This window comes from Pseudopipra pipra, chromosome 3 (assembly GCF_036250125.1).
Source record: "Pseudopipra pipra isolate bDixPip1 chromosome 3, bDixPip1.hap1, whole genome shotgun sequence".
In the NCBI taxonomy this organism is placed as follows: Eukaryota; Metazoa; Chordata; class Aves; order Passeriformes; family Pipridae; genus Pseudopipra; species Pseudopipra pipra.
This window is the reverse complement of record NC_087551.1, coordinates 97220216-97241853: the sequence shown is the minus strand read 5'-3', so window position 1 is coordinate 97241853 and position 21638 is coordinate 97220216. Positions and strand designations below refer to the sequence as shown.

The window sequence follows — 21638 nt, the reverse complement described above, 5'->3', positions numbered from 1 at the left end:
AACCCCCAAAAAACCTTCAACTCAAAAACCTTAACTAAAATCACTTTCCTTCAGCTTCGCCGCTGATGAAAGCAGGAACAATAATGTTCATCCACTTTACAGTGTACTCTGAAACTTATTATACTACTGTTTACAGTTTATCTGGTGTACAGATAGATGTTAACAACTGTTAGGAAGAACCACAGTAATCTCACTGTGGAAGCCCTGTTCACCAGCATGCATAGTGCAGCAAACACTTTTTTCACTGGCTATGTAAAAACTGCCCATCCCAAAACAGAAGCTGAGCTACATTGAGCCCCACTTGAACTCATTCCATTTGTTGCTAGGCCTCCTGCAAAACTGGGCATAAAAGGGAATTCCCATCAAAAGGTACAAACACCAAACTGCCATTTTGTAGGAAGGAAGAATCATCCAGAGATGCTGACAAAGATGTGATACCAAAAAGTTTTGACTCCACCTCCAGAATAACACTGCTTCTGTGGCCCTCAACAAATCAATTAACCCTCTCTGCTGTAAATATAGTGTGGAACTCAGTATTGCTTCCGGTCAAGGATGTGCTATGGAATTCAACCACTTATACTCTGGGAACTGTGTTTACAGTGCAGATGTTAAGTGGCCATGAAAAAAAGCTACTCCAGATGCACTTTGCACAGCAGATGGCATTATACAGAACTTGCCTGTTTAAGGAAAAAGTTTGTCCTCAGTTTTTAATCATCTGGTGACTTAAAATTCTCAGATAAACTGTGCAAAGGTAAAAATCCCAAAACAACAGGCATAAAACAGTCATGCAAATTTGGCATGGTGGAGGCAAGCATTACAAGGCTAATGGCTTTACAGTATCATGCAGCATGAGCATGTACAATGCCTATTTAAACACAGTACAAAACAACTGATGTTTTACATTCTCTAAATACTACAAATGGATTTTGTCCCTATAACAATCTGAACTTCACAAGAAAATGATATATGAGATAATATTGATTGGATTGGGCTAAAGGGTTCCAGCTTTCCAAGGTTATATTCTTTAGAGAGTTTGTAAATCTCATTACAGAAATCTGCCTGCTGATATACATAAATAAAGAGTGGCAGAAGAGATCCAGCATGACAGCTCTCATTGGAGTCACACTGTTCTTCAGACAAGCAGGTACAGAGAAGTTCAAAACAGTAGAATCTGCCTGCCTTTTTCAAAGAAAACAGACCAAAAAAAATTTAGATTATATCTTCAGTAAATTAATGTTCCTGACAAAGGGTGACTGAAGTGAAAAGCAATTTTGGGCCTCAGTTGGCTTTAACTGTCAGCTTCATCAGTAATATGAACGATAAGTAAAACCAGATTGTTCCTACTACTTTACTTTAACATGCAATTTTTATAGTAAATAGTGAATGAATCTTAAAGTCAGATGAAAGTCAGCATCAGCCTTTTCCTGCTTTTGGTGGTGAAAAAAAATCCAAAAATTGTCAAGCAGCACACAAAAAGGCAAGTGCAATAATCTGCTAAATTCCCCTGGAGTTATGCATTCACTCTTAACTAACGGAGGAAAAGAAGAGGCACACATACTAGCCATCTGCTTTTTAAAAACTTAGGATTTTTCTCTAAGACATTGGGAAGGGACGTGTGTGTGAGGTGTGGGGAAGAGTAATACCATAAAGAACCAAGGATCCTTCTGTCCTGCTGGGCAGCAGTCACTAGTGCATGCTGCCAGCCACAAAAGCTAACAGCATCAGCAACAAGAGACATGATCCATGTAATCACTTCCCTTCACTTGGCATTCACTAAACTGCACCCAGTTTTGGGCCTTGCAATACAAGAAGCATACTGACAAATGGGAGTAAGTCCAATCAATGCCCAAAACAGCTGGAGCATGTCCTCTGTGAGGAGAGGCTAAGATGGGCTTGTTTGAACCTAAAGAAGTAGTGGCTTTAAGGGAGGAGCTAACAGCACCCCTGCTTCACCATTAAAACAATCCAGCAGAGAGCAGGTTGCCCAGAGAGGCTATGCAGTCTCCATCCTTGGAGGTTTTAAAGACACTATGGGAAAAAGACCTGAGCAACTCAATCTGAATTCCACAGAGTTGCTGATTTCAGGTGAAGGTTAGGCTCACAGACCTCACAAGGCCCCTTTCACCCTGAATGAGTCTGATTTGTGTTTGCTGTCTCTATTATTGTGATGCCACTGAGAAGCAATACTAGGTGTCAGTGTTGTACGAACACGGTCATGCCCTGCTCCTTTCTGCTGAGCTCTACTACCATTTCTATTCTCAGCAGTCTCTGCATCCTGAAGTGAAAGTGATTCTATTTATATTCATCTCATAAAATGTTTAAAACATCAGAAAAAAAACCTGCTTACAATATGAAACAGAGATCTGAGGTGTAAAAGGAATACCAATGCTGTTCTTTTCCTAAGCAGCAGGTGGGCAGAAGTCTTATTTCCATTAAGATGTTAAAGTCATAAGCTTGAATATGTTTTTTATCACTTCGATAACTGTTTTCATGGAGATATGAACAGGTAAAAGCAGGATTTAGTTTTGATTTGTGGCAGTAAGGAAGCCAAGTGAAGAAACATGAAAAATTTCATCATTCTGATATTTAGTAAGTGCTTGGTAAATTTCTTTAATAGGATCTTGAAACTACTAATTTCACAGATTTTTAAGGGAAAAAAAACCACCTTCCAAATAAGTGGGAAGACAACAAAATTTACACTGGAAAGTAACTATTAGGCTTCACACAACAGAATACCTGGACATACCCTCTCTATCATGAGGCTCAGTGTCATGGTTTGAGATAGTCCCAAAATCCAATTCCCTAGCTCCATCCCCCTCCCACCTATTTTCTTGTGTTTTCCATCCCCAAATCAGAAAACAAATTTTGTTCCCTTCACAACAAAACTTTCTGAAACCAGCTTTTGCCCAGCAAGGAATTCTAAAGGAAAATGAGTGTTTGAAAGAAAAAGCTTCAATTAATGAGTATATACTATTTATTTGTATTGTGGCATAGACAGATCTTGGAAATAATTTTGAAATCTATGCCACCTTAGTAATGATGATATAACTTTTCATAAAAAACACAGGAAAGATGACCTTCCTACAAGTGACATCAGGATGAATGAATGATTTCCAAACCTACCAAAATACTGGTTTGGAATATTAATGGGGTCATCTACTTTACAAAAATGGCAAGATTAAATGCTGACCCGGAAAAGATAGAGAAGGAAAAGACAAGATACCGATGTTTGTGGTAACACGACACCTAGTGTTCACTTTCAGGAAGCTTCTATACTGGAAGATGCCAAATGCTGAAAAAACATCAGTGCCCCAAGACTTGCTTTCCAAAAAAAAAACTTAGCAAAAAACTATCAGCATCTATAACCAAGTATGTAAACTACACAGCCGAAGTGAAAAAGCAGGGGATGAAAGGAACAGAAAATCTGCATGTGCTGCATTTGCTTCTCTTATTGAGTACACAATTTGGGTAACTCCAGAAAAGAGGGTTATCCAAAGAAGTTTCACACTGCCTTTTTTTCTTGGGATTTTTTCCAGAAAAAAAAGTCTACTGATAGCTTTTTTTCTGATTGCGTATGGAAATTATTAGAAAACTGGGTCTACTACTTATAACAGGTACAAGTTTAAGAGAAAAGTCCCTATTTAAAAAAAACCCACAACTAGTGACAAGGTTTATTTATACAGAGCAATAGACTGTACATTTATTTCTTCATTTAAAATCCTGGTATATCAACAGTACAAGTGTCAGTAAGGCTATCATTCCCTTTCAAGCTTCTAGCAACACAATAAAAACCACAGTACCTAACGCACACTAGATCAATAAAATCCACATAAAATCATGGCACAGGCACTCTAACATAATGAGTGACAATTCCTAAGGGATATGACCCCTTGAGTATTTCTAAGGGCAAAGAGGGAAAGGACCATATGAGAAATCAGAACAAAAAGTTCACTACAGATTTTGAAAGCAGATGAATTAGAATCTGACACTGAATGAAACAGGTATCAGAAATTACACTATGAAGAGACTGGTAAAACATTACAGACAAGATCTGACTGAAACCTCAGTTCTACAAAACAGAACATAAACAACTGCACTTCAAAATGTTTAGATACATTGTTAGTGTTAAAAATACACACATACAAAATATATTACTATTGTATTTCAAATCTAGCATGCTGTCTTTAATTTAAAAGCATGTTGAGTAACTTTCCAGGCGGTAGTATTTTTTTCTCTTCTAAAGAGAGAAAAAAATTACAAAAACAACCCATCTATCTTTTAAGTATTAAGACTATCTAGCTACCGGAAGCTCAAACAATTAATTGGACTCGGTATGCAGTATTTAGTATATAGTAACTACTGCTATTACATCTTATTTCCAAGAAAAATGTGTACACAGTCAATACACAGATATTAAAATACACATTTTTCTTTTAGCAAATTAAACAGACCTAGATTCCAATACTGTCAGATAGCTCAAGCACTTATCAGACTGTTAATTAAAAATCAAGTTCTTATTTTTTAATACATTTGAGCATAATTCTCTGCAGAAGTTTAGTAGGAGGCATCTCTGGGGAGCCAGGCAGTTATAAACTCACCTAAGTATCTGCCATAAGATGTCCTTGTTGAACTTAAGAGTCTATATGGCTTTTTTACTAAGACTATATATTCATGTCTTCTTTCAATCATACACCCCTACTTAAAATGGTCTGGAAAGTGAGGCTAAATTGTTCCGTGTTTGCTGAAACAGATAGGCTGCCAAAGCCTTAGATTCATAGCACTATTTCTGATTTAGGGTCAAAGTAAACTAGCCACAAGCCTTTAGTTCCTACACTCTTGTCCAAAAGGTCAGTTCACCATCCATTAAGCATCTAGTCTGGTCACAGGCAGAAGTCCCAATGGGTAACAGCAGGAATGGCAAGTCCTATTGGCCTTAAACATATATACATTTAACACAACTTCAAGAATACCAGTCATAAAATTTCACCTAATCGTAGTGATTATCCCTCACCTTTAACGCTGAAATATTCTGAACTGCCATACAACCTACTCAGCTGTTAACATTTTAGATAATTGCTGCACAGATTATTTTTGTAGTTTATGAACAGGTCTTACAAATTGAGAGCTGTGAAACAGCTTTTAAAATACAAGAATTCTACAGTACGTTTGATTCCATTATTTCCTTTTGAATTACAGAAATTCTAAAAACCCAAAGGTTAAATTTTTGCATCTCTTCACACACAGTCAAAAGATAAATACAAATACACAATACAAAATCTGTCTTGGACAAGACAACAGTTTGTTTCCGCAGATTTATGTGCAATTGTCATACGTGCTTACAATTTCAGGTATCTTCTACCCTTTGCTTCTGCACCTGCATTTCCAAATATTTACTCTCAGTCTTAGGATTACAGAAGCTCAAACCAGTTATGAATTCACTGTGAAGAGGGAACATGTCTCTAAGTTAGCCTTCATGCAACTGAGACACATTCTCAATAACACTCTGGATAAAATATGAGAAAGATGAACACAGTTTTCCTTTAAAAATTGCAAGCCTGTGGTCACCGAAATAGCTCAAAGAACAGGACAAAAAAGAAAAATAAAGGGCTGTTTATTTTTGCAATGGTAAATATTTTATATATATATATATGCAATGAATAATTTTTTATCTGATGATTGAAAACCACTTTGATGACGCTTCAATAAAACAACTTTACATGGCAAAAAGAGCGGCACATTAAACCACAGAGCTTGTAATGATTTTAAAAGGTCCGCAGGGCAGACCTACTACATTTTATAGAAACCAGGACAGTGGAGAACCGCCGTCAGAGGGCATCATTCGTGAATGATTTGCCAAATACGCTGCTGTGAAGTAGCAAGTTATTTTCTAACTCCTACACGGGCTTCTCTTAAAAGTGCCTAAGGTGCTATTAAATACATCGAAGTAGCCGATCTTTTATTCTGTCAGCACAGGCTTGCAGCTAGGTTACACACCGAGCGACTCAACGCGGTCCCCGGGAAACTTGACCCTCACGCTGCAGCCTGTCACGGGATCGCGATCAATCCGGACGAGTCCCGCACGGCCGCGGTGGGAGAGCGGTGCCGCCCGGCTCCTCGTCTCCGCGGCCGGTGCGGGGCTGCGGGAGGAAGGTGGGATGCGGGATGGAGGATGGCGGAAAGGCGGGATGGCGGGCATCCTGCCCGAGAGAACCGCGCGGCAGCTGCCGCCTCGTCCCTCCTGGAGCTCCGCCGCCAGCCCGAGCCCGCACCGCCCCGCTCCCTGCACGCAGGCGCCTCCCTCCCGCCCTCCGGGCAGCGCCGCCGGCGGGACCCTCCCCACCCCCGCCCCGCCGGGGAGAGTTGGCACCGGGACGGACGGAGGGGAGAGCGGATACTTGCCCAGGTGGGGACGAGGAGGCTGCCGGGCCGCTCGAGCGGTGCTGGAGGAGGCTGCTTCCCCGCCACGCTCATCTCCTCCCATGCAGCTGGCGTGGTCCTCTCACACGGGCGGCTTGGCGGGACGCGGTGCCCCCGGCACCGACTCCCAAGCGCCCGCCCCTCCCGGCAGCGCCGACGTCCCGGCTCCGCGGGGCTCCGCGGGGCAGGCTGGCTCCGCGCTGGGCTCCGCCGCCCGGGCGGGGCGGGATGGGACGTGGGGGCTCGCCGGAGGCTCGGAGCCAGGAGGGTAGAGGAAGGCGGCGGCGTGGCGCTGGCTATTTAACTTGGCTCTTCTCCGGGGGGAAGGTGCCGCCGCTCCCGCTCCCCTCCCCTCTGCGGCCGCATCCCGGCAGCCGAGCTCTGGGTGCTCCTACGAGCGCTGCCGCGCTCCTCCCCGACACCGCACGGCCCCGCTCGGCCCGCCCGCGCCGCCCCGCGGGGCGAGGGCGGGCTGGGGCTTCGGCCCTCCCGCGCCCCTCCTGTGGGAAAAGTTGTCGGGCAGGGGAGCTCTGCTGGGGGAATGTGGGCGATGTGGGGCGCTGTGGGGGTGAGGGCGCTGCCACTCCGAGCGCTGCCCCTCCGCTTTTCCGCGGCCATAGCGAGGTCATAAACCACAGCCGCGCACGGTCTCCACCGCAGTAAAGCACATGGCCCTCGCTCGCCGATCTCTGAATCAAAACCAAGAGCAGTTTGGTATCCCTCGAGTATTCTTCGTAGCCTTGGCATGGGATAACGCAGGGCAGTCTATCCTTCCCAAGAGAAGTTCCCAAACATGAATATTGCAATCAGATTTTGATATTCTGTGCATCTGAGTTCCTAACCATGGTCCGTGGCCCAGGTTGTCAGTTTTGGGGGAGCTTCTTGTAGGTTAGTCGTGGCAATGTTGAGGCTGATCCTAGGAAGAGGTTCATCCTGATCTTTGATGTACTACCTTCTTAGTAGATATATTTTTCTCCTGTCAGGGGAATAAGGGGAAAGCTGTTAACTTTTCCCATCAGTGTACTTAAAAATATTAGGTTTTTTAGGCATATGCCATTCTGTTTTCTTATCTACGTGTAATTTGAAAAGGCACCTCCATTCCCTTTCGAAGCCTCTGCCCTGTCATGCAAAGATGAGAAGCTACCACACGCAAATAGATAATTTAAAAAAGGGTGATTGGAGCTGGTCAGACTTTTTCTAAAGTTACTTTTAAAGGTTTTCTTTTTTTTCTCTCCCTCAAAAGCAGCGGCCACTGATTTTAACTCTTGGTTAAGCAGGAAAGAAATGTGCATTGTCTTCTGCTTGGAGGTAAATCCATATGAAACCTTGCTCCTCACTGCTGTATTTTACCCTAGTATGGACTCCTCCCTCCCTAGGTCTCCCTATCAAAAAATACCTATAACATTATCTCTGTCTACTGTTTGATCTTCACATGTTTCACATGTTTGATCTTCACTAGAGCCTTGCAGAAGATGGGAAGAGGTGGACATGAGGGCAGTTTTCTCTGTAGGATTATGGAGTTTCAGTTCTCAAGGGGTGCTCGGGGACCTCCACCTGTACCTGGGTCATTTCCTTTGCTGTGGCAGAGGCCTGGAGTTTGACATGCAGCAAGGAGTCAAATGCTATTCTCCTAAAGAGGTGAAGCTCATACTCAAGCTAATCTGCCCCAATCTATCCTATGCATAAAAAGCCATTTATCTCACTCCATGTCTGTAGAAAATTGTGTGACAACACCCTGGCAGTGTGAAATGTTGGAAGAGATGAGATTGGGCCACTGCCACTGCCTAACACTACCATACAAACTTCTGTGCCTGTGGAGTGTTCTGACACTATGGAAGGTATAAGCCTTTCTGCTTAAGGTTAAAGACAATCAAAGAAAGCAAAGCCACACAGATGAGCTGCAACTTGTTTGGAGATGGATTGCTCTGGGCTCCATGGACTGGGAGTTGCCAGGAATCAACAAACACGAGCAGCAGTCCTGATGAGTATTTAGTATGAACAATAGTTTTGCTGTGACTACTAACTTGTTATCACATCTAGCGTTGCTTCTCATGGTTCTTCTTCATGGTCTCCCTTCATAAATATGATGCATAAGTGGGGATTTAGAAGTGGAGATGCAAGTTAATGTAAATACAAAATAAATAGCATAGCGGTATGATGATGTACAGGGAATATATATGGGAAATGACTTACAGAGATAAGTAGAATAGAAAAACCTTACTTTCTGGAATTTTTCTATTTACCTACAATTTGTACTTTTAAAACTTAAAAGTTTTTGTCAGTTGGACAAAATATATGACTTCCTGAACATCTTATCTCAAGATTGACACTTACATAAATGATTTATGGAATTTACGAAAAACTGGAGAGAATCAGACAGCTAATGAACTATTAATGAGATTATAAAATTTCTTTATGAAATTAATGAGTACACATCACTGAATTATATTTTCTAATGGTATTGCTGTACTGAACATGGGTACATATAATTTGGGGGAGGATTAGGAAAAAATATTAATTACTTCGAACCTAATTTGAACTAAGCCAGTTTGTGATAGTTTCATCTAATGCTTTTCTTTATTTCAAGGGATGATCAGGTTTAATAGCTTAAGAAATGTATGAGCTTTTTAGGAGTTGATGCCTTGTTCATTTTGTTAGTAGTGGAAAGCTTTCCCTTTCTTGTGTTTGTATTTTTTCAGTTTCACTGCATCTCTGATCCTGCAAAAGGTTTTGCTTTTGCTGTTTCTGAAATAAAGCAAATTGGAAGCCAGTTGTCAAGTAGATATTTTAGTGATGACAGTTTTTATTTCTCTGGATTACAATAAATCCTGTAATTTGGAACTTTTAGCCCACGAGATTTCGTAAAAATCTGCAAAATATCAAGAAAGTAATCATACAGAGAGACAAAGGTTCAAGAGAATGTGAAATGTTTTCAATAATCATGATTTTAAGTCAAACCCATGATTTTAGGATGTTACATTAGATAATGCCCAGGAAGTTTCATTAAGATCTGACTTGGCTGACAACAGGAAAATTGCAAACTGTGCAAAAGATTTTAATAAAATCAGCGTGCATGAAGACAGATGCAAACTGCTGAATCTGGAGATATTGTATTACAGACCTGTCTTTATTTCCTTCTCTTTTCCTGCACACGCTTGCATTTGTACATACAAACACACACAGGGATGATACTTGGCTTAGAGAATGGAAACAGGAGACTATTAGCACTAAAACAATAAATAATTTATTTTACTAAGCCAACTAGATGTCAAGGTTAAAGGCTTTTTCAAGAGAAGTGGATGAAAGAGTATAATTTGTTTTTTCCAGGAGGTGTAGGCATTACAAACATGTCTGTCTACACAAAAACATTCACAAAGCTAGTGAAGGAATTTGTCTTTATATAAACTCCAAGATTTACAGATGCAGTTTTACTTTTTAGTTGTTAATATTTCCTGTATTAATCAGAGAAAAGGCCCTTTTGTAAAATTTCAGTGCTTTGTGAACTTCATTATATTTAATATTTTACTACCAAAACAAATGCTGCTCCATTTAATTTTGTATTGTGGGGTGAGATCAAAGCTATGGGGAAGAAATACTAGTTAGAAGTTTCTGATTTAGAAGCTGTATGTAAGGCGTAGTGAAAATGCCACATCCCAAGGAAACTGGTGCCTCTCTTGATGAGGATGCTGCCATTTAGACACCAGTACCTGCCAGTTTAGGAGAAGGAGTTGAGAAGACACTAGTATGCTGACAATCACCATTAGACCTCTGTCTCAATCTGCTCTCTACTTGCCATTTTTATTGTGTCAAGCTTATGAGTGAGGGGCAAATTAAGGGAATAACAACTAGACAGTCTATCAGAGGACAGTAATGTTCCAGAGACTGCTTAAAATATGCACTGATAAATCACTAAAATTTACAGGTATTTTCTCTTGCTTCAAATGACCAACAGTTCCTTGCTCTCACGAATCTAGAATATGTATCAAATACCCTGTAACTCACTGTCCCAGAAATTTCCTCAGTTCATTTCGTAGGGTAAGAAACCGCAACTATACATACAGCAGTAACAAACTGGAAAGAGACAGTAAAATTTTCTGTAACATCAAATGAAAGCAAGAGACTGCTGTATTTCAAACAGGCAAGAGACTGCTGTGTTTCAAACAAACAAACAAAAACCTTCCTCGAACAATTGTTCACTGAGAAAGGGTGATTGAAATAAGCATCTCATGCTTTCAGGGCAGACAGCTTGCTTGAACAACATGTGGGAGAGATGGTTAAAAAGTTTGCTGAACTGTCCCCGCTCCTGACCCCCTTGTTGAGGCATAGGTACATGCCGCAACCCGCAGGGATAAAGGATAGGGTTGAGCACTGCAATAAGGGTTCTCACACGATTGAAGGTGAGGGAAGCAATGCCAACGTTTATTAGGAGGGTAACAACTTATATAGGGTTGGACAAGGGGTGGAACTTGGGCTAGGGAGGAGCATGGGATTGACAACTAGGGAGGTAAGGTGATTGGGTAGCTGGGTCAGGAAAGGAGGGGTTTGGATGTCTCCGGGGGTAAGGACCAATGGGTGCAACCTCTGCACTGCACCAAAACCTAGCCAATGGCAGGCAGAGGAGCGGGAAAATAGGGGAAAGGCGGGAAAACCTGAGGGAAGAAGAAGGGGACAACATGGAGGACAAAATTGCAAAACAACAACTTGGGTACATAGAACAGTATAACAGCATAACAACAAACTGGGGAGCAACTGGGGTACAACAGACGTATTCGGTGGGTGTCATAATAAGTATTGTTTGTCCAGTCCGGTATTTTTAAGTCCATTTAAGGGTTATAGATTTTTCTCCACGCTTCATAGCGCTCCCACTCCTCCTTATCTCCTCCAACATCTCCCCCTTCTTTATTTCTTTCAACGGCGGTTATGTTCGCTTCGATGGTCTTAAGTAACATCTTCCGCAGACAAACAACTAGACAAGGTAAAAGAACACAAACAGAGACCAAACCAAAAAGAAACAAAACAGCGAGCATAACAAGTTTCTTTGTCCAGGGGGGAAAATTTGGCATCTGAATCCAATCAAAGAGGCTATCGAGACCGCCTCCTCTGTCCTGATGAATTTCTCGGACCAATCCTTTAAGCTGGTTGATGCTCTGATGTATAGATTCGGAGTGGTCCGAGAAATTCATGCAGCACATGCCTTCAAATTCCTGGCACCCATGGCCATGTGCCAGGAGAAGGAAATCAATGGCGGCTCGATTTTGTAAAGATACCTCTTTTAACTTCTGGGTGTCTTCGAGCAGGCCCTCTATCGCCTGGGTGGTAGCGTTCACCTCCTTGGTCAACCAGCATCCAAGGTGCGTGAGGAGAGAGAGGGCATGCGCTGTCCCTATCCCAGGGATAGGGAAAGACGCCCAGAAGTTTCTCACTCTGGACCAAATGTGAATATTGGAGTCACAATCCTCGGGGAAGGGCAGAGGAGTTGGCCAATACTGTGGCCTTCCAAGATTCACATGAGGTGCAGGGAGAGAATTTTGCATCCGAATCGGTTCTGGTTCAGGGAGGGTTTTAGAAACGACTATTGGTTCAGAAACAGCGGGTTTGGGAGCAACAGGTTTAGGGAAGCGTAGGGGAGCGCCCATAGAAAACGAAAGGGACCTTCTGGCTCTTATTTTTTGGTGCACTAATTGATTTTCAAAATAGAATTTAGCCGGATTAAACAGGGCAAGTTTTCCTACTGTGCAAGGACCTCCCTCCGGGTAGGCCCTAATTCCTGGCCATGCCCGATCCCCGCACAGTAGGAAAAATCCCTTAGGGAGCCTCATGTTCCGTGGGATGTGCTCGGTGGGTATGGTAGTGGCCACTGAGCCATTGCACCACGGAGAGTGTGTCCCTTTATAGATGGGCTTGTAGGCTGTGACATTGAGAGGGGTGAACAGAACAGGTTGGGTGTACCGGTGGAAAATAATGCATGCGGTGGAAGGGAGCGAACCTAAAAGGTCGATTTCTTGAAATGGGACGTCTGCGAAGGTGAGTGATGATATAGCTTGCGCCATGTTAGGGGAGTTTAGTTCTAGGGGTCCCTGGGCCCGCGTTTTTGATACAAACGCGGGCCATTCGGATGGGGTGACGGGGATCCCAATCAAACACGTCTTAAAGGGGCTACCTGCGCTGGTCAAGGCTAGGCATAAGGTGTCAGTGCCCGTAGCCTTGGCCAGCGTTACCCAAAGATTTTGCGTTGGTTGATTCATCCATCCTTGAAGCGGGATGGTAGTCGCGGGATGGATGATCGTAGCCACAAGGAGGATCCATTGGAGAGGTGGTGTATGAAGCATCATGTCGTAAAGCGTCTCTTGTTAGGTGGTGGTTGTCGCTGATTCCCGGAAGATCTTTACTCGTCGGGCAGGGACCCACTTTGGCCCGTCAGGACCTGCAACGCAAGCGTAGCCCTTCCCCCAGGTGATTAAGGGGAAAGGGCCCGTCCATTTTTCTGTTAGTGGGTCCCGAAATAATACTTTGGCTTTCTGATCAGTCAGAACCGATGTTGTGGTTCTGAAATGGCGATCCACAGGACTTTTGCTTGCGCGAGTTTCTGTGTCCTCCATCATGTTGAGAAAGTTAAGAACATACATAACTTTCTCCAATTTTTCTTGGGGGGAGAGGCCAATACTCCCCCCTTTCTGTTTTTTGAGCATGTTCTTAACATTTTGATGTGCACGTTCCACAATACCTTGACCTGTGGGGTTGTGGGGAATCCCTGTGGTATGCTGTATCCCCCACTGTTCAAAAAACTTCTTCGTGTCTGCAGACACGTAGGAGGGTCCATTATCGGTCTTAATCTGTTTTGGGACTCCCATCCTTGCGAATGCAGACAGGAAGTGTTTCTTGACGTGACTACTCCTCTCCCCAGGATGCGCGGTGGCCACAATCATTTTAGAGAATGTGTCAATAGACACATGTACATATTTTAGTTTCCCAAATTCGGCCACATGGGTTACGTCTGACTGCCAGATCTCCAGGGGCGACAAACCCCTTGGGTTTGTCCCCTCTGGGACGACTGGTGTAAGTGTTTGGCAGTCAGCGCAAGCCTTTAAGATTTCCTTTGCTTGAGATAATTTGAGTCCGAATTGCTTTTGTAGCGATCGCGCATTCTGGTGAAAAAATTCATGCGAGAGTTTCGCCTGTTGATATAAATTGGGGGTTACAACCATACCTCCCAGATGGTCAGCAAGTTGATTCCCCTCCGCCACAGGACCAGGTAGAGTGGTGTGCGAGCGGGTGTGGACGATGTAATAGCCGAATTCGCGATTTTCTATTAAGGACAACAATTTGGTTAGTAATTGGAATAAACTCTGATTGGTAACGTCTTTTAAATAGGAATTTTCAATTCTCTTTACCACGCCCACTACATAAGCCGAATCAGAAACGATGTTAATTGGCTCACCACTGAAAATTTGGAAGGCGCGTACAACTGCTGAGAGTTCCACAATCTGAGGAGAACCTTGAACTTTGTGGATATCTTGATGCCAATCACCGTTTTCTCTCCACACTATTACGGCGTTCCCGGTTCTCCCCGAGCCATCGGTAAAAATAGTCGTTGCATTTGGAATTGGATTTTCAGATTGCATAATTTTGAGCCGAATTGGAAGATGTATTAATCTTTGAATAAATGGGCACGCCGGGAGATGTAACCGAATCTCTCCCGGGTAGCCCACGATGGCTATTTGAAAATCAGTGGAGGTCTGCAGCAGTTGATCTAAGTGTTCAGAAGTTAGTGGGAGGTAGATAAAATTTGGCTCTTCCCCACTAAGTTCTAAGCACCTAGTGCGACCTTTTGATATTATTTTTCCAATCATTTCAATTAAAGTGGTGATGGTCTTACCGAATTGATGAGGGAGGAACATCCACTCCCACAAGCAAAAGTCTCGGTATCCGCCGGTAAATTGGCCCAGGAGGGCCAACGGTTGTCTCTGTTCTTTTATGACTACTAAGGAGGATGGCAGTCCCTCCATCCTCCTACTTGACTGTCTTTCGGAGATCTTCTTTTCAACAGCAGCAAGGGACTCGAGGGCCTCAGATGTTAAGCAACGGGGGGAGGACAGATCAGCGTCTCCTCTTAGCAGCTCGAAAAGGGGGTGCAAATCTCCTGTTGTGATCCCCAACACAGGTCGGATCCAATTGATCGCACCCAGCAGCTTTTGGAGGTCGTTTAAAGTTCGGACATTCTTGTCAATCGTCACTGATTGAGGTCTAATATTTTTGACATTAATTTGGAGTCCGAGATACCTCCATGGTGCTTCCCTTTGCACTTTCTCAGGGGAAATCTCCAATCCGTTATTTTTTAGTGCCGAGATTGTGGAATTTAGTGTTTCATTGACTGCCAATTGATTTTTTGCGCAAATCAATACATCATCCATATAATGGAAGATGATTGATTGCGGATATTGTGACCGAATTGGCCTCAACACCTCTGCCACAAACATCTGGCAGAGAGTTGGGGAATTTTTCATCCCCTGGGGAAGCACACGCCACTGGAACCTGCGGTGAGGTTCACAAGAGTTGATTGCAGGGACTGAAAAAGCGAATCGAGCCGAATCAGCCGGATTAAGAAATATATGAAAGAAGCAGTCCTTTATATCAATCACCACCAGGGGCCATTCAGCAGGGAGCATGGATGGTGAAGGCATTCCCTGCTGGAGGGCTCCCATTGGCTCCAGGACCTCATTTACTTTGCGCAGGTCCTGGAGAAATCTCCAGGAACCTGAGGACTTTTGAATTACGAACACTGGAGTGTTCCAGGGACTGGTGGAAGACTCCAAGTGTCCTTTTTCCAATTCCTGATCAACCAAATTATTCAGAATTTGCAGCTTTTTTACTGGTAGGGGCCACTGATCAACCCAGACTGGCGTGTCGGTCTTCCAGCTCAGTCTGGGGAGCTGCTTTACTTCAGTGACCCCCTCTAAAAATTTGGCTCTGGAGTCAGGGTGCCTAATTTAAACTCCCACTGCTCCATGGCGTCCCGTCCCCACAAAGTAACCGGAATATTCAGTACATACGGTTGGAGGGACGCTGGTCTACCCTCCGGCCCGTAGATGGTTAAAACCTCTCGACTCCTGACGGGGTGCTGTGTTCCCCCCACACCGCTCACACGGACGTATGCTGTCTGTGCTGGCCACGCGTGTGGCCAGTCCCTGGAGGCTATGATCGTTACGTCCGCCCCCGTGTCGAGTAGGCCTTCCACCTTGACTCGCTGTGGTCTTTTTGGCTGTGGATAGTAAATAAAACATGTTAGGAGTGGGCGAGATGTTTTTACAGTGGTGGTCCATAGGACCTCCCTTTCTGCTTCCTGCCTCTTCTCCTCATCCGCCGATAAGACGCACAGCAAGTCTTCAGTGGAGACCATCTTCGCCACGGGGAAGCGGTCCTCCAGCTGTACGGGGGGAAGATGCACAGTTAGACAAATGGCAATGTTGTTATGTGCCAAGCCCGTCAGGAGTGTGGGAACGACTACAATTCCCTTGCTGACTGCTGAAAAGTGTGATATCACTAGGTAAGTTAAATCAGGGTCCACGGGGTTAGATGGTATGACTCTTGCGAGTTGTTCGTATGAACTTAAGTGCGTGGATGGATGTATGACTTGTAGGACAATCCATGGTACGGTTTTACACTGTTCCCGAATGGGAACAGGGTCTGCCGGGGGTAGTCGAGTTACGGGGTAGCTGGGCGTGGCTGGCGCAAGATGGAATGGGGGGCAACTTGTGTCATCGCGCCCCCCCTGGCGCTCAGCTCCCCGTTTCCCGACTGCTCGCAGGGACAGTGACTTAGGTTGGGCATTGATGAGAAAGTCACTTTCTTACGGAGTTTGGGAGATGGTTTTGGGGAGAGGGGTTCACCATTAAGGTTGGTCTTGGACCTGCAATTGGCGGTCCAATGGCGCCCCTTCCCACACCTGCGACATAAGGTGTTTGGCAGGTTGGGCTCCGACCTGTATTTTGGGCAATGTTTTCTAAAGTGCCCTTTTTCCCCGCATTCAAAGCAGTGTTGGGGCCCTGAGAATGCAGCGGCCATGACTCGTGCTTTATTGGCGTTGGAATATACGTTTTTGCAGGCCTCTATCATCTCCAACAGGGTGGGATCCTTAAGCATTTTCAAAACCCTCTGGCAGTCCTCGTTTGCTTTTTCAATCACTAATCGGTTAAATAGAATTTCTTGAGATTCCTTTTGTTGGACCTGCCGAGCAATTGCCTCTTTGAGCCTTGTAATAAAATCTACAAAAGGCTCTTTGGTTCCCTGATTTATCAGTGTAAAAGAGGGCGCCTGCACATAGGCGTCTGCCACTCTTTTAACTGCTTCTAAAGCCAATTCTTTGGTTGTATTTAATAATTTGGGGTCTAATCGGGTCTGATCCCCCCTGTTGGAGTAATTCCCTTCGCCATAAAGCATGTCAATGGCCTGCCTGGTTGGAATCCCCCTTCTTTCCATTTTTTCGTTGACAAAGGCAACGATTCTTTTTTTCCATTCAGCCTCGAAAACCGAGGCTTGAACGGTGGTGAAAAGACCTCCTATGACGGCCCGAATGTCATAGGGGATTAGCGTATATGCAAGGAAGAAGGATTCCAAGAGGCCTATAGTGAATGGGGCCCCCAACCCATACTCCACGATTGCCTTTTTGATGTCCTTTAACATTGGATAGGACACCGGTCTCCACTCGGGGGGTTTCCCCTCCTCGTAATAGACCGGAAATGCCCTGAGGAATTCAACATCTTGGGCTCGTGCCGCTTCCTCCCGGAAGGCCTCCCAGATATCCGGAACGGAGGACTGCCTTTCCGGGGAGCGCGGCGCCCATCCATCGTCATAATCTGAGTCCCGGTGAGCGGGGTAGGCCCTGGTGCCATGGGGCCTACGGGCGCGGCCATCTTTCCGGAAGGAGAGCTTGGCCTTTGCCCTAGCCCCGCCCACTACTTCCTGCTGATGTCGTGAAGGGGACGCGTCCGGGGAGGAGACTGGGGTGGCGGAAGTGGGCGTGTCGGAAGGCGCGTCGGGGGAGGGACTTCTCGCGCCGCGAGTGGGAGGAGGGTGAGGCGGCCCACGGGGTGGAGCTACAGGGGCCCGCCTCTTCTTTTCCCGCGCTGGTTTCCCGCGCTCTTCACCCTCCCCCCTTCTCTCTGGGTGTCGCTGAGGTCCCTCCTCGCCGCCATTTTGAGATCGACGCTTTCTTCCGCGCTCCCTCCCGCCATCTTCTAGGGTGGTGTCTATGTCTGTGTCCTCCCCGCCATTTTGTGTGCCGTTAGAGTCAGTTTTAGTGTCCATGTCCTTAACTGTGTCCTTGGCGAGGCTGGTGTTCGCATTCATCATTTGGTGCTGTAGCACCATCAGAATGAGCCTCCAAGCAATTAACGCCTCCTTGGCTAATTTATTGCCTCTGTCAGAGTCCCGCCACAGGTTATATCCTAGGGCTTGCCATTTGTCGATTGAGATGGTATCATGTATGGCAAAGCCCTGGCGGTCCAGCCACCTCGCTAACGCTTTGGCTGATTTTTTATCGAGCGGGTGGCCGTGCTCGATGACGAAGTCTTTGAGGCGTCTATACACAAACTTTTGAGAGGTGGAGAGTGTCAGACCCATGGTGTAATGTGGGGACACTCTCCGATGTTACTCCTCTCTTAAAAATAAATTATGGGGTGTGGAGTGAAGGGTGGGTGTCAGGGATGTCCCTCGAGGCTCACCTGTCTGGTGCGCGACCCACACGACCGTCGGAGTCTGTAGCCGTCTGCTGCTCGAGGGAGGGTTGGCGGAACAGTCGTCCCTCTTGACGCTGCCTGATCCCAGGTGAAGGCACAGGAGTTCCCTTGATACAAGGGACCTTCAACCGTGCCCCACGTTGGGCGCCACTTGCCGCAACCCGCAGGGATAAAGGATAGGGTTGAGCACTGCAATAAGGGTTCTCACACGATTGAAGGTGAGGGAAGCAATGCCAACGTTTATTAGGAGGGTAACAACTTATATAGGGTTGGACAAGGGGTGGAACTTGGGCTAGGGAGGAGCATGGGATTGACAACTAGGGAGGTAAGGTGATTGGGTAGCTGGGTCAGGAAAGGAGGGGTTTGGATGTCTCCGGGGGTAAGGACCAATGGGTGCAACCTCTGCACTGCACCAAAACCTAGCCAATGGCAGGCAGAGGAGCGGGAAAATAGGGGAAAGGCGGGAAAACCTGAGGGAAGAAGAAGGGGACAACATGGAGGACAAAATTGCAAAACAACAACTTGGGTACATAGAACAGTATAACAGCATAACAACAAACTGGGGAGCAACTGGGGTACAACAGACGTATTCGGTGGGTGTCATAATAAGTATTGTTTGTCCAGTCCGGTATTTTTAAGTCCATTTAAGGGTTATAGATTTTTCTCCACGCTTCATAGCGCTCCCACTCCTCCTTATCTCCTCCAACAGGTACACCTTAGCAAAGCACCCTGCTGCCAAAGTTAAGGATTGGCTAGGGCAAACCAGTGCTATTTTGGCTGTCACTGTCGCAGGAATGAGTATTGACTGCATCAATCAGGAGTTCAGTATCCCAGGCTGTTCGAGAGAGCAATTCGTCATTGCTGCCCTGAGCAAGTTACTATGAAAGACGATCAAAAATGGGTAACTGAGTGACTGGACATCTGAAAGATATATTCCCAGTGGGTGTTTACAGAGGGATAGTGAACTGATCAGTATGTATTCTTCAAAATCAGACAGTTTTGATAACACTGAAAACATCAATGTAGACTTCCAGTGCTTATCACCGCCTCAGGAAAAGAAGAAAGTAGCAAGTGGCAAGCAGTTGGCTAAATGGGACTGTGGAACCAAGCAGGATTTTAGTACTGCTTCTTGTAGGTGCTGCTAAAATACTCATTCTTATGTACTGTCTTTTTTCACTTGCTTGTCCTTGAAATCTGCCTTGTATTACCAAACGGAGGAGCTGATGTTCTGCAAACTGGAGTATTTTGTGTGAGCTGGTTCTCTACAAACAGCAGCATGCCAAGACATTCTGTGGAAGCTGCCAGTATGCAAGAGGGAATATGGTATTTTATGGCCAAAGAAAGCACAAAAGAGTACTCAGCTTGGGAGAGGGTGAAGAGATGAGTTGTGGGAACCTGTCACTACTCAGTTTTATCCAGAAATTGCTTGGCATCACAATAGTTGCTAGCTCTGGAAACAGACACTAGAACGTAGAAATCCCTCCTTCTTGGAAAGTGCCCATCACAGTGTGATAGCATGTGATGCTCTTTTCAGCTCTCCCTTTTGCACTGGTTTCTGTTCTTTACGTTTGGTAACCAATGTATAAGATGAATTGTGAGCTATTTGTCATATCACATAGTTTGCTTAGATTCATTATTTATGTTTCAACAGTACTTGACCAAAATCTCTTCTATCATATAAATATATTCAAGTAACCAAGACTCATTTAATTAAGAAAGAAAATGTGTTTCACAAAAAAAGTAAACTTGTTTGTAAGTCAAAACAGTAGTAGGTTATAATCAGTGAACTAAGGCAATGTTATGTGGTTTGTGTCATAAATAAATAAATCAGATAGGAACTTAGGAGTACATAATTCATGGCCTACTTCTGCCAAAAATTCCATGGCCTTGTATATTGAATAATTTCAGTACAAATGCTCAGAATTTTTATGGATTCATTGCTTCATTTTTGGGTAATTCATGAACAGAACCAAGGGTGCAATAAATTTCTTGAACTGTTCAAGTAGCTGCATTCCTATGCTATGCTATGCCATCCTATCCTATCCTATTCCTGTACCTTTTTGAATCAATTCACAGCTCATTTTCAGAGGAAAGTGTCTGCAGCTTCATTTGAGACAGACATTCTTTGTTAGGAAAAAAGTAGAAGTGGACGATCAAAAGAAAGTGAAAATTTTATTGCTGGTTTTATTGCCTGGAAAATGCTAGGAGATTCTATACAAAATAGTCCCCGTGCAAAATAGAATAGAAAATAAAAGAAAATTTTTGTTGCAGTGGTAATATCCCTTTTCTGCTCATCTTTCTATAGCAGTGCAAAAGTTTACTATGTGTGCTGGCACCACAAAATTTTAATTTTTTTTAACCAGTTTTTCTCTAGCTTTTAAGCTCTAAGGTTTACAGTCATGCTTGTATTATAAGATAGAGGAAAAAAAATGCCAAATATTCGTACCAAATAGCTTTTCCAAAGACATTTAGCTGCCTTTACCAAGTTATTTATAATCTTATTTTATTTCTACAGTCATACAATGGACAAATGAAGTGCTAATTGAGCTTATTTTCTCTCTGTACAGAGTAATTAAATGCAAATATTAAGTGAACCTAAACAAAAGCAGCCAGTACTTTTTATACTCCCTTGTGCTGTGAGCAGCTGACCACAGGCCTTCTAATAAACTTAATGACTGAGTTCAGGAATTCTCAGTGGCAACTTGGGCAATTGTGGGTGTGTAACAGCAAAATGTCATAGGAGTTAGGAGGCTATTGCCCAACTGGGATTTGCTTTAACTTAACACTGACTGCAGTTATATGTATGGTCTAATGAAGTGTAGCAATGAAAAAGTCATTGGTCATTGTGTAACTAAACTGAGAGAAAAAAGCAGGGTGATCAAACAGACCTGTATAAAAATAACCGTAAGACCCAAGAGCAGAGAGAACAGCATGAGCAGGCTTCCCAGCAAAGAACTCAGGTCACAGGTGACTCAGTGCAAAGCCTTCCTCTTCTGAAGTGAGGCTGACAGTGTCAATTTTAGGATCCTGAAAGTCATGGGAAGGATAAATGTGACACTAGAAGAAGGGTTAGATTGCAGAAAGCATACAACTGAAAGAATAAAATTAATGGGGATTAGCAATAATTGGATAATTTGGAATACATGTATTAGTATCATTGTAACTGGATTAATATATGTCTTTGTTGTATTAGACTGCCAAGACACTAATTAGACTACTAATAAATTCGTGGCTCTACATATGATGAGTGTTCTGTTAAGCCAAAACAAATGCTTGTGGTTCAGTGCAACAAAGCAGCGGTGCAAACCTTGCTGAAAGGACTTGCTGAAAATTTGAGAGGAAAAGAGAGCCGAGAGTTATCTGTGGTAAGTCTGTTTTGTAGATGAGGAGGAGTAATCAGAAGAACCCTTTGTAAATGTCCTTGGCCGCAGAGCATTCTTCTGCCTCTTCCCTAGAGCTTTGAGTTATAGAGTAAATATCAAAGCT

General features: G+C 44.2%; 2 protein-coding genes across 3 annotated transcripts in view; both read right to left on the bottom strand.

The window, feature by feature from the left end:
• LOC135412059 (gamma-2-syntrophin-like) overlaps positions 1-6862 on the bottom strand; it is a 298003-nt gene extending 291141 nt beyond the window's left edge. The window contains exon 1 of one of the 2 annotated variants that reach the window (XM_064650434.1): positions 6400-6862. In XM_064650434.1, coding sequence (XP_064506504.1) covers positions 6400-6471 — 72 coding nt within the window. In that variant the 5' untranslated portion in view covers positions 6472-6862. The remainder of the gene's footprint in view (positions 1-6399) is intronic. The other variant, XM_064650435.1, reaches the window with a different exon arrangement.
• Positions 6863-16119: 9257 nt separating this feature from the next.
• Positions 16120-18036, bottom strand: LOC135410697 (endogenous retrovirus group K member 7 Gag polyprotein-like). The gene has a single exon (XM_064647405.1). The coding sequence runs from the start codon at positions 18034-18036 to the stop codon at positions 16120-16122; it is 1917 nt and encodes a 638-aa protein (XP_064503475.1).
• Between the last annotated feature and the right edge of the window lie 3602 nt (positions 18037-21638).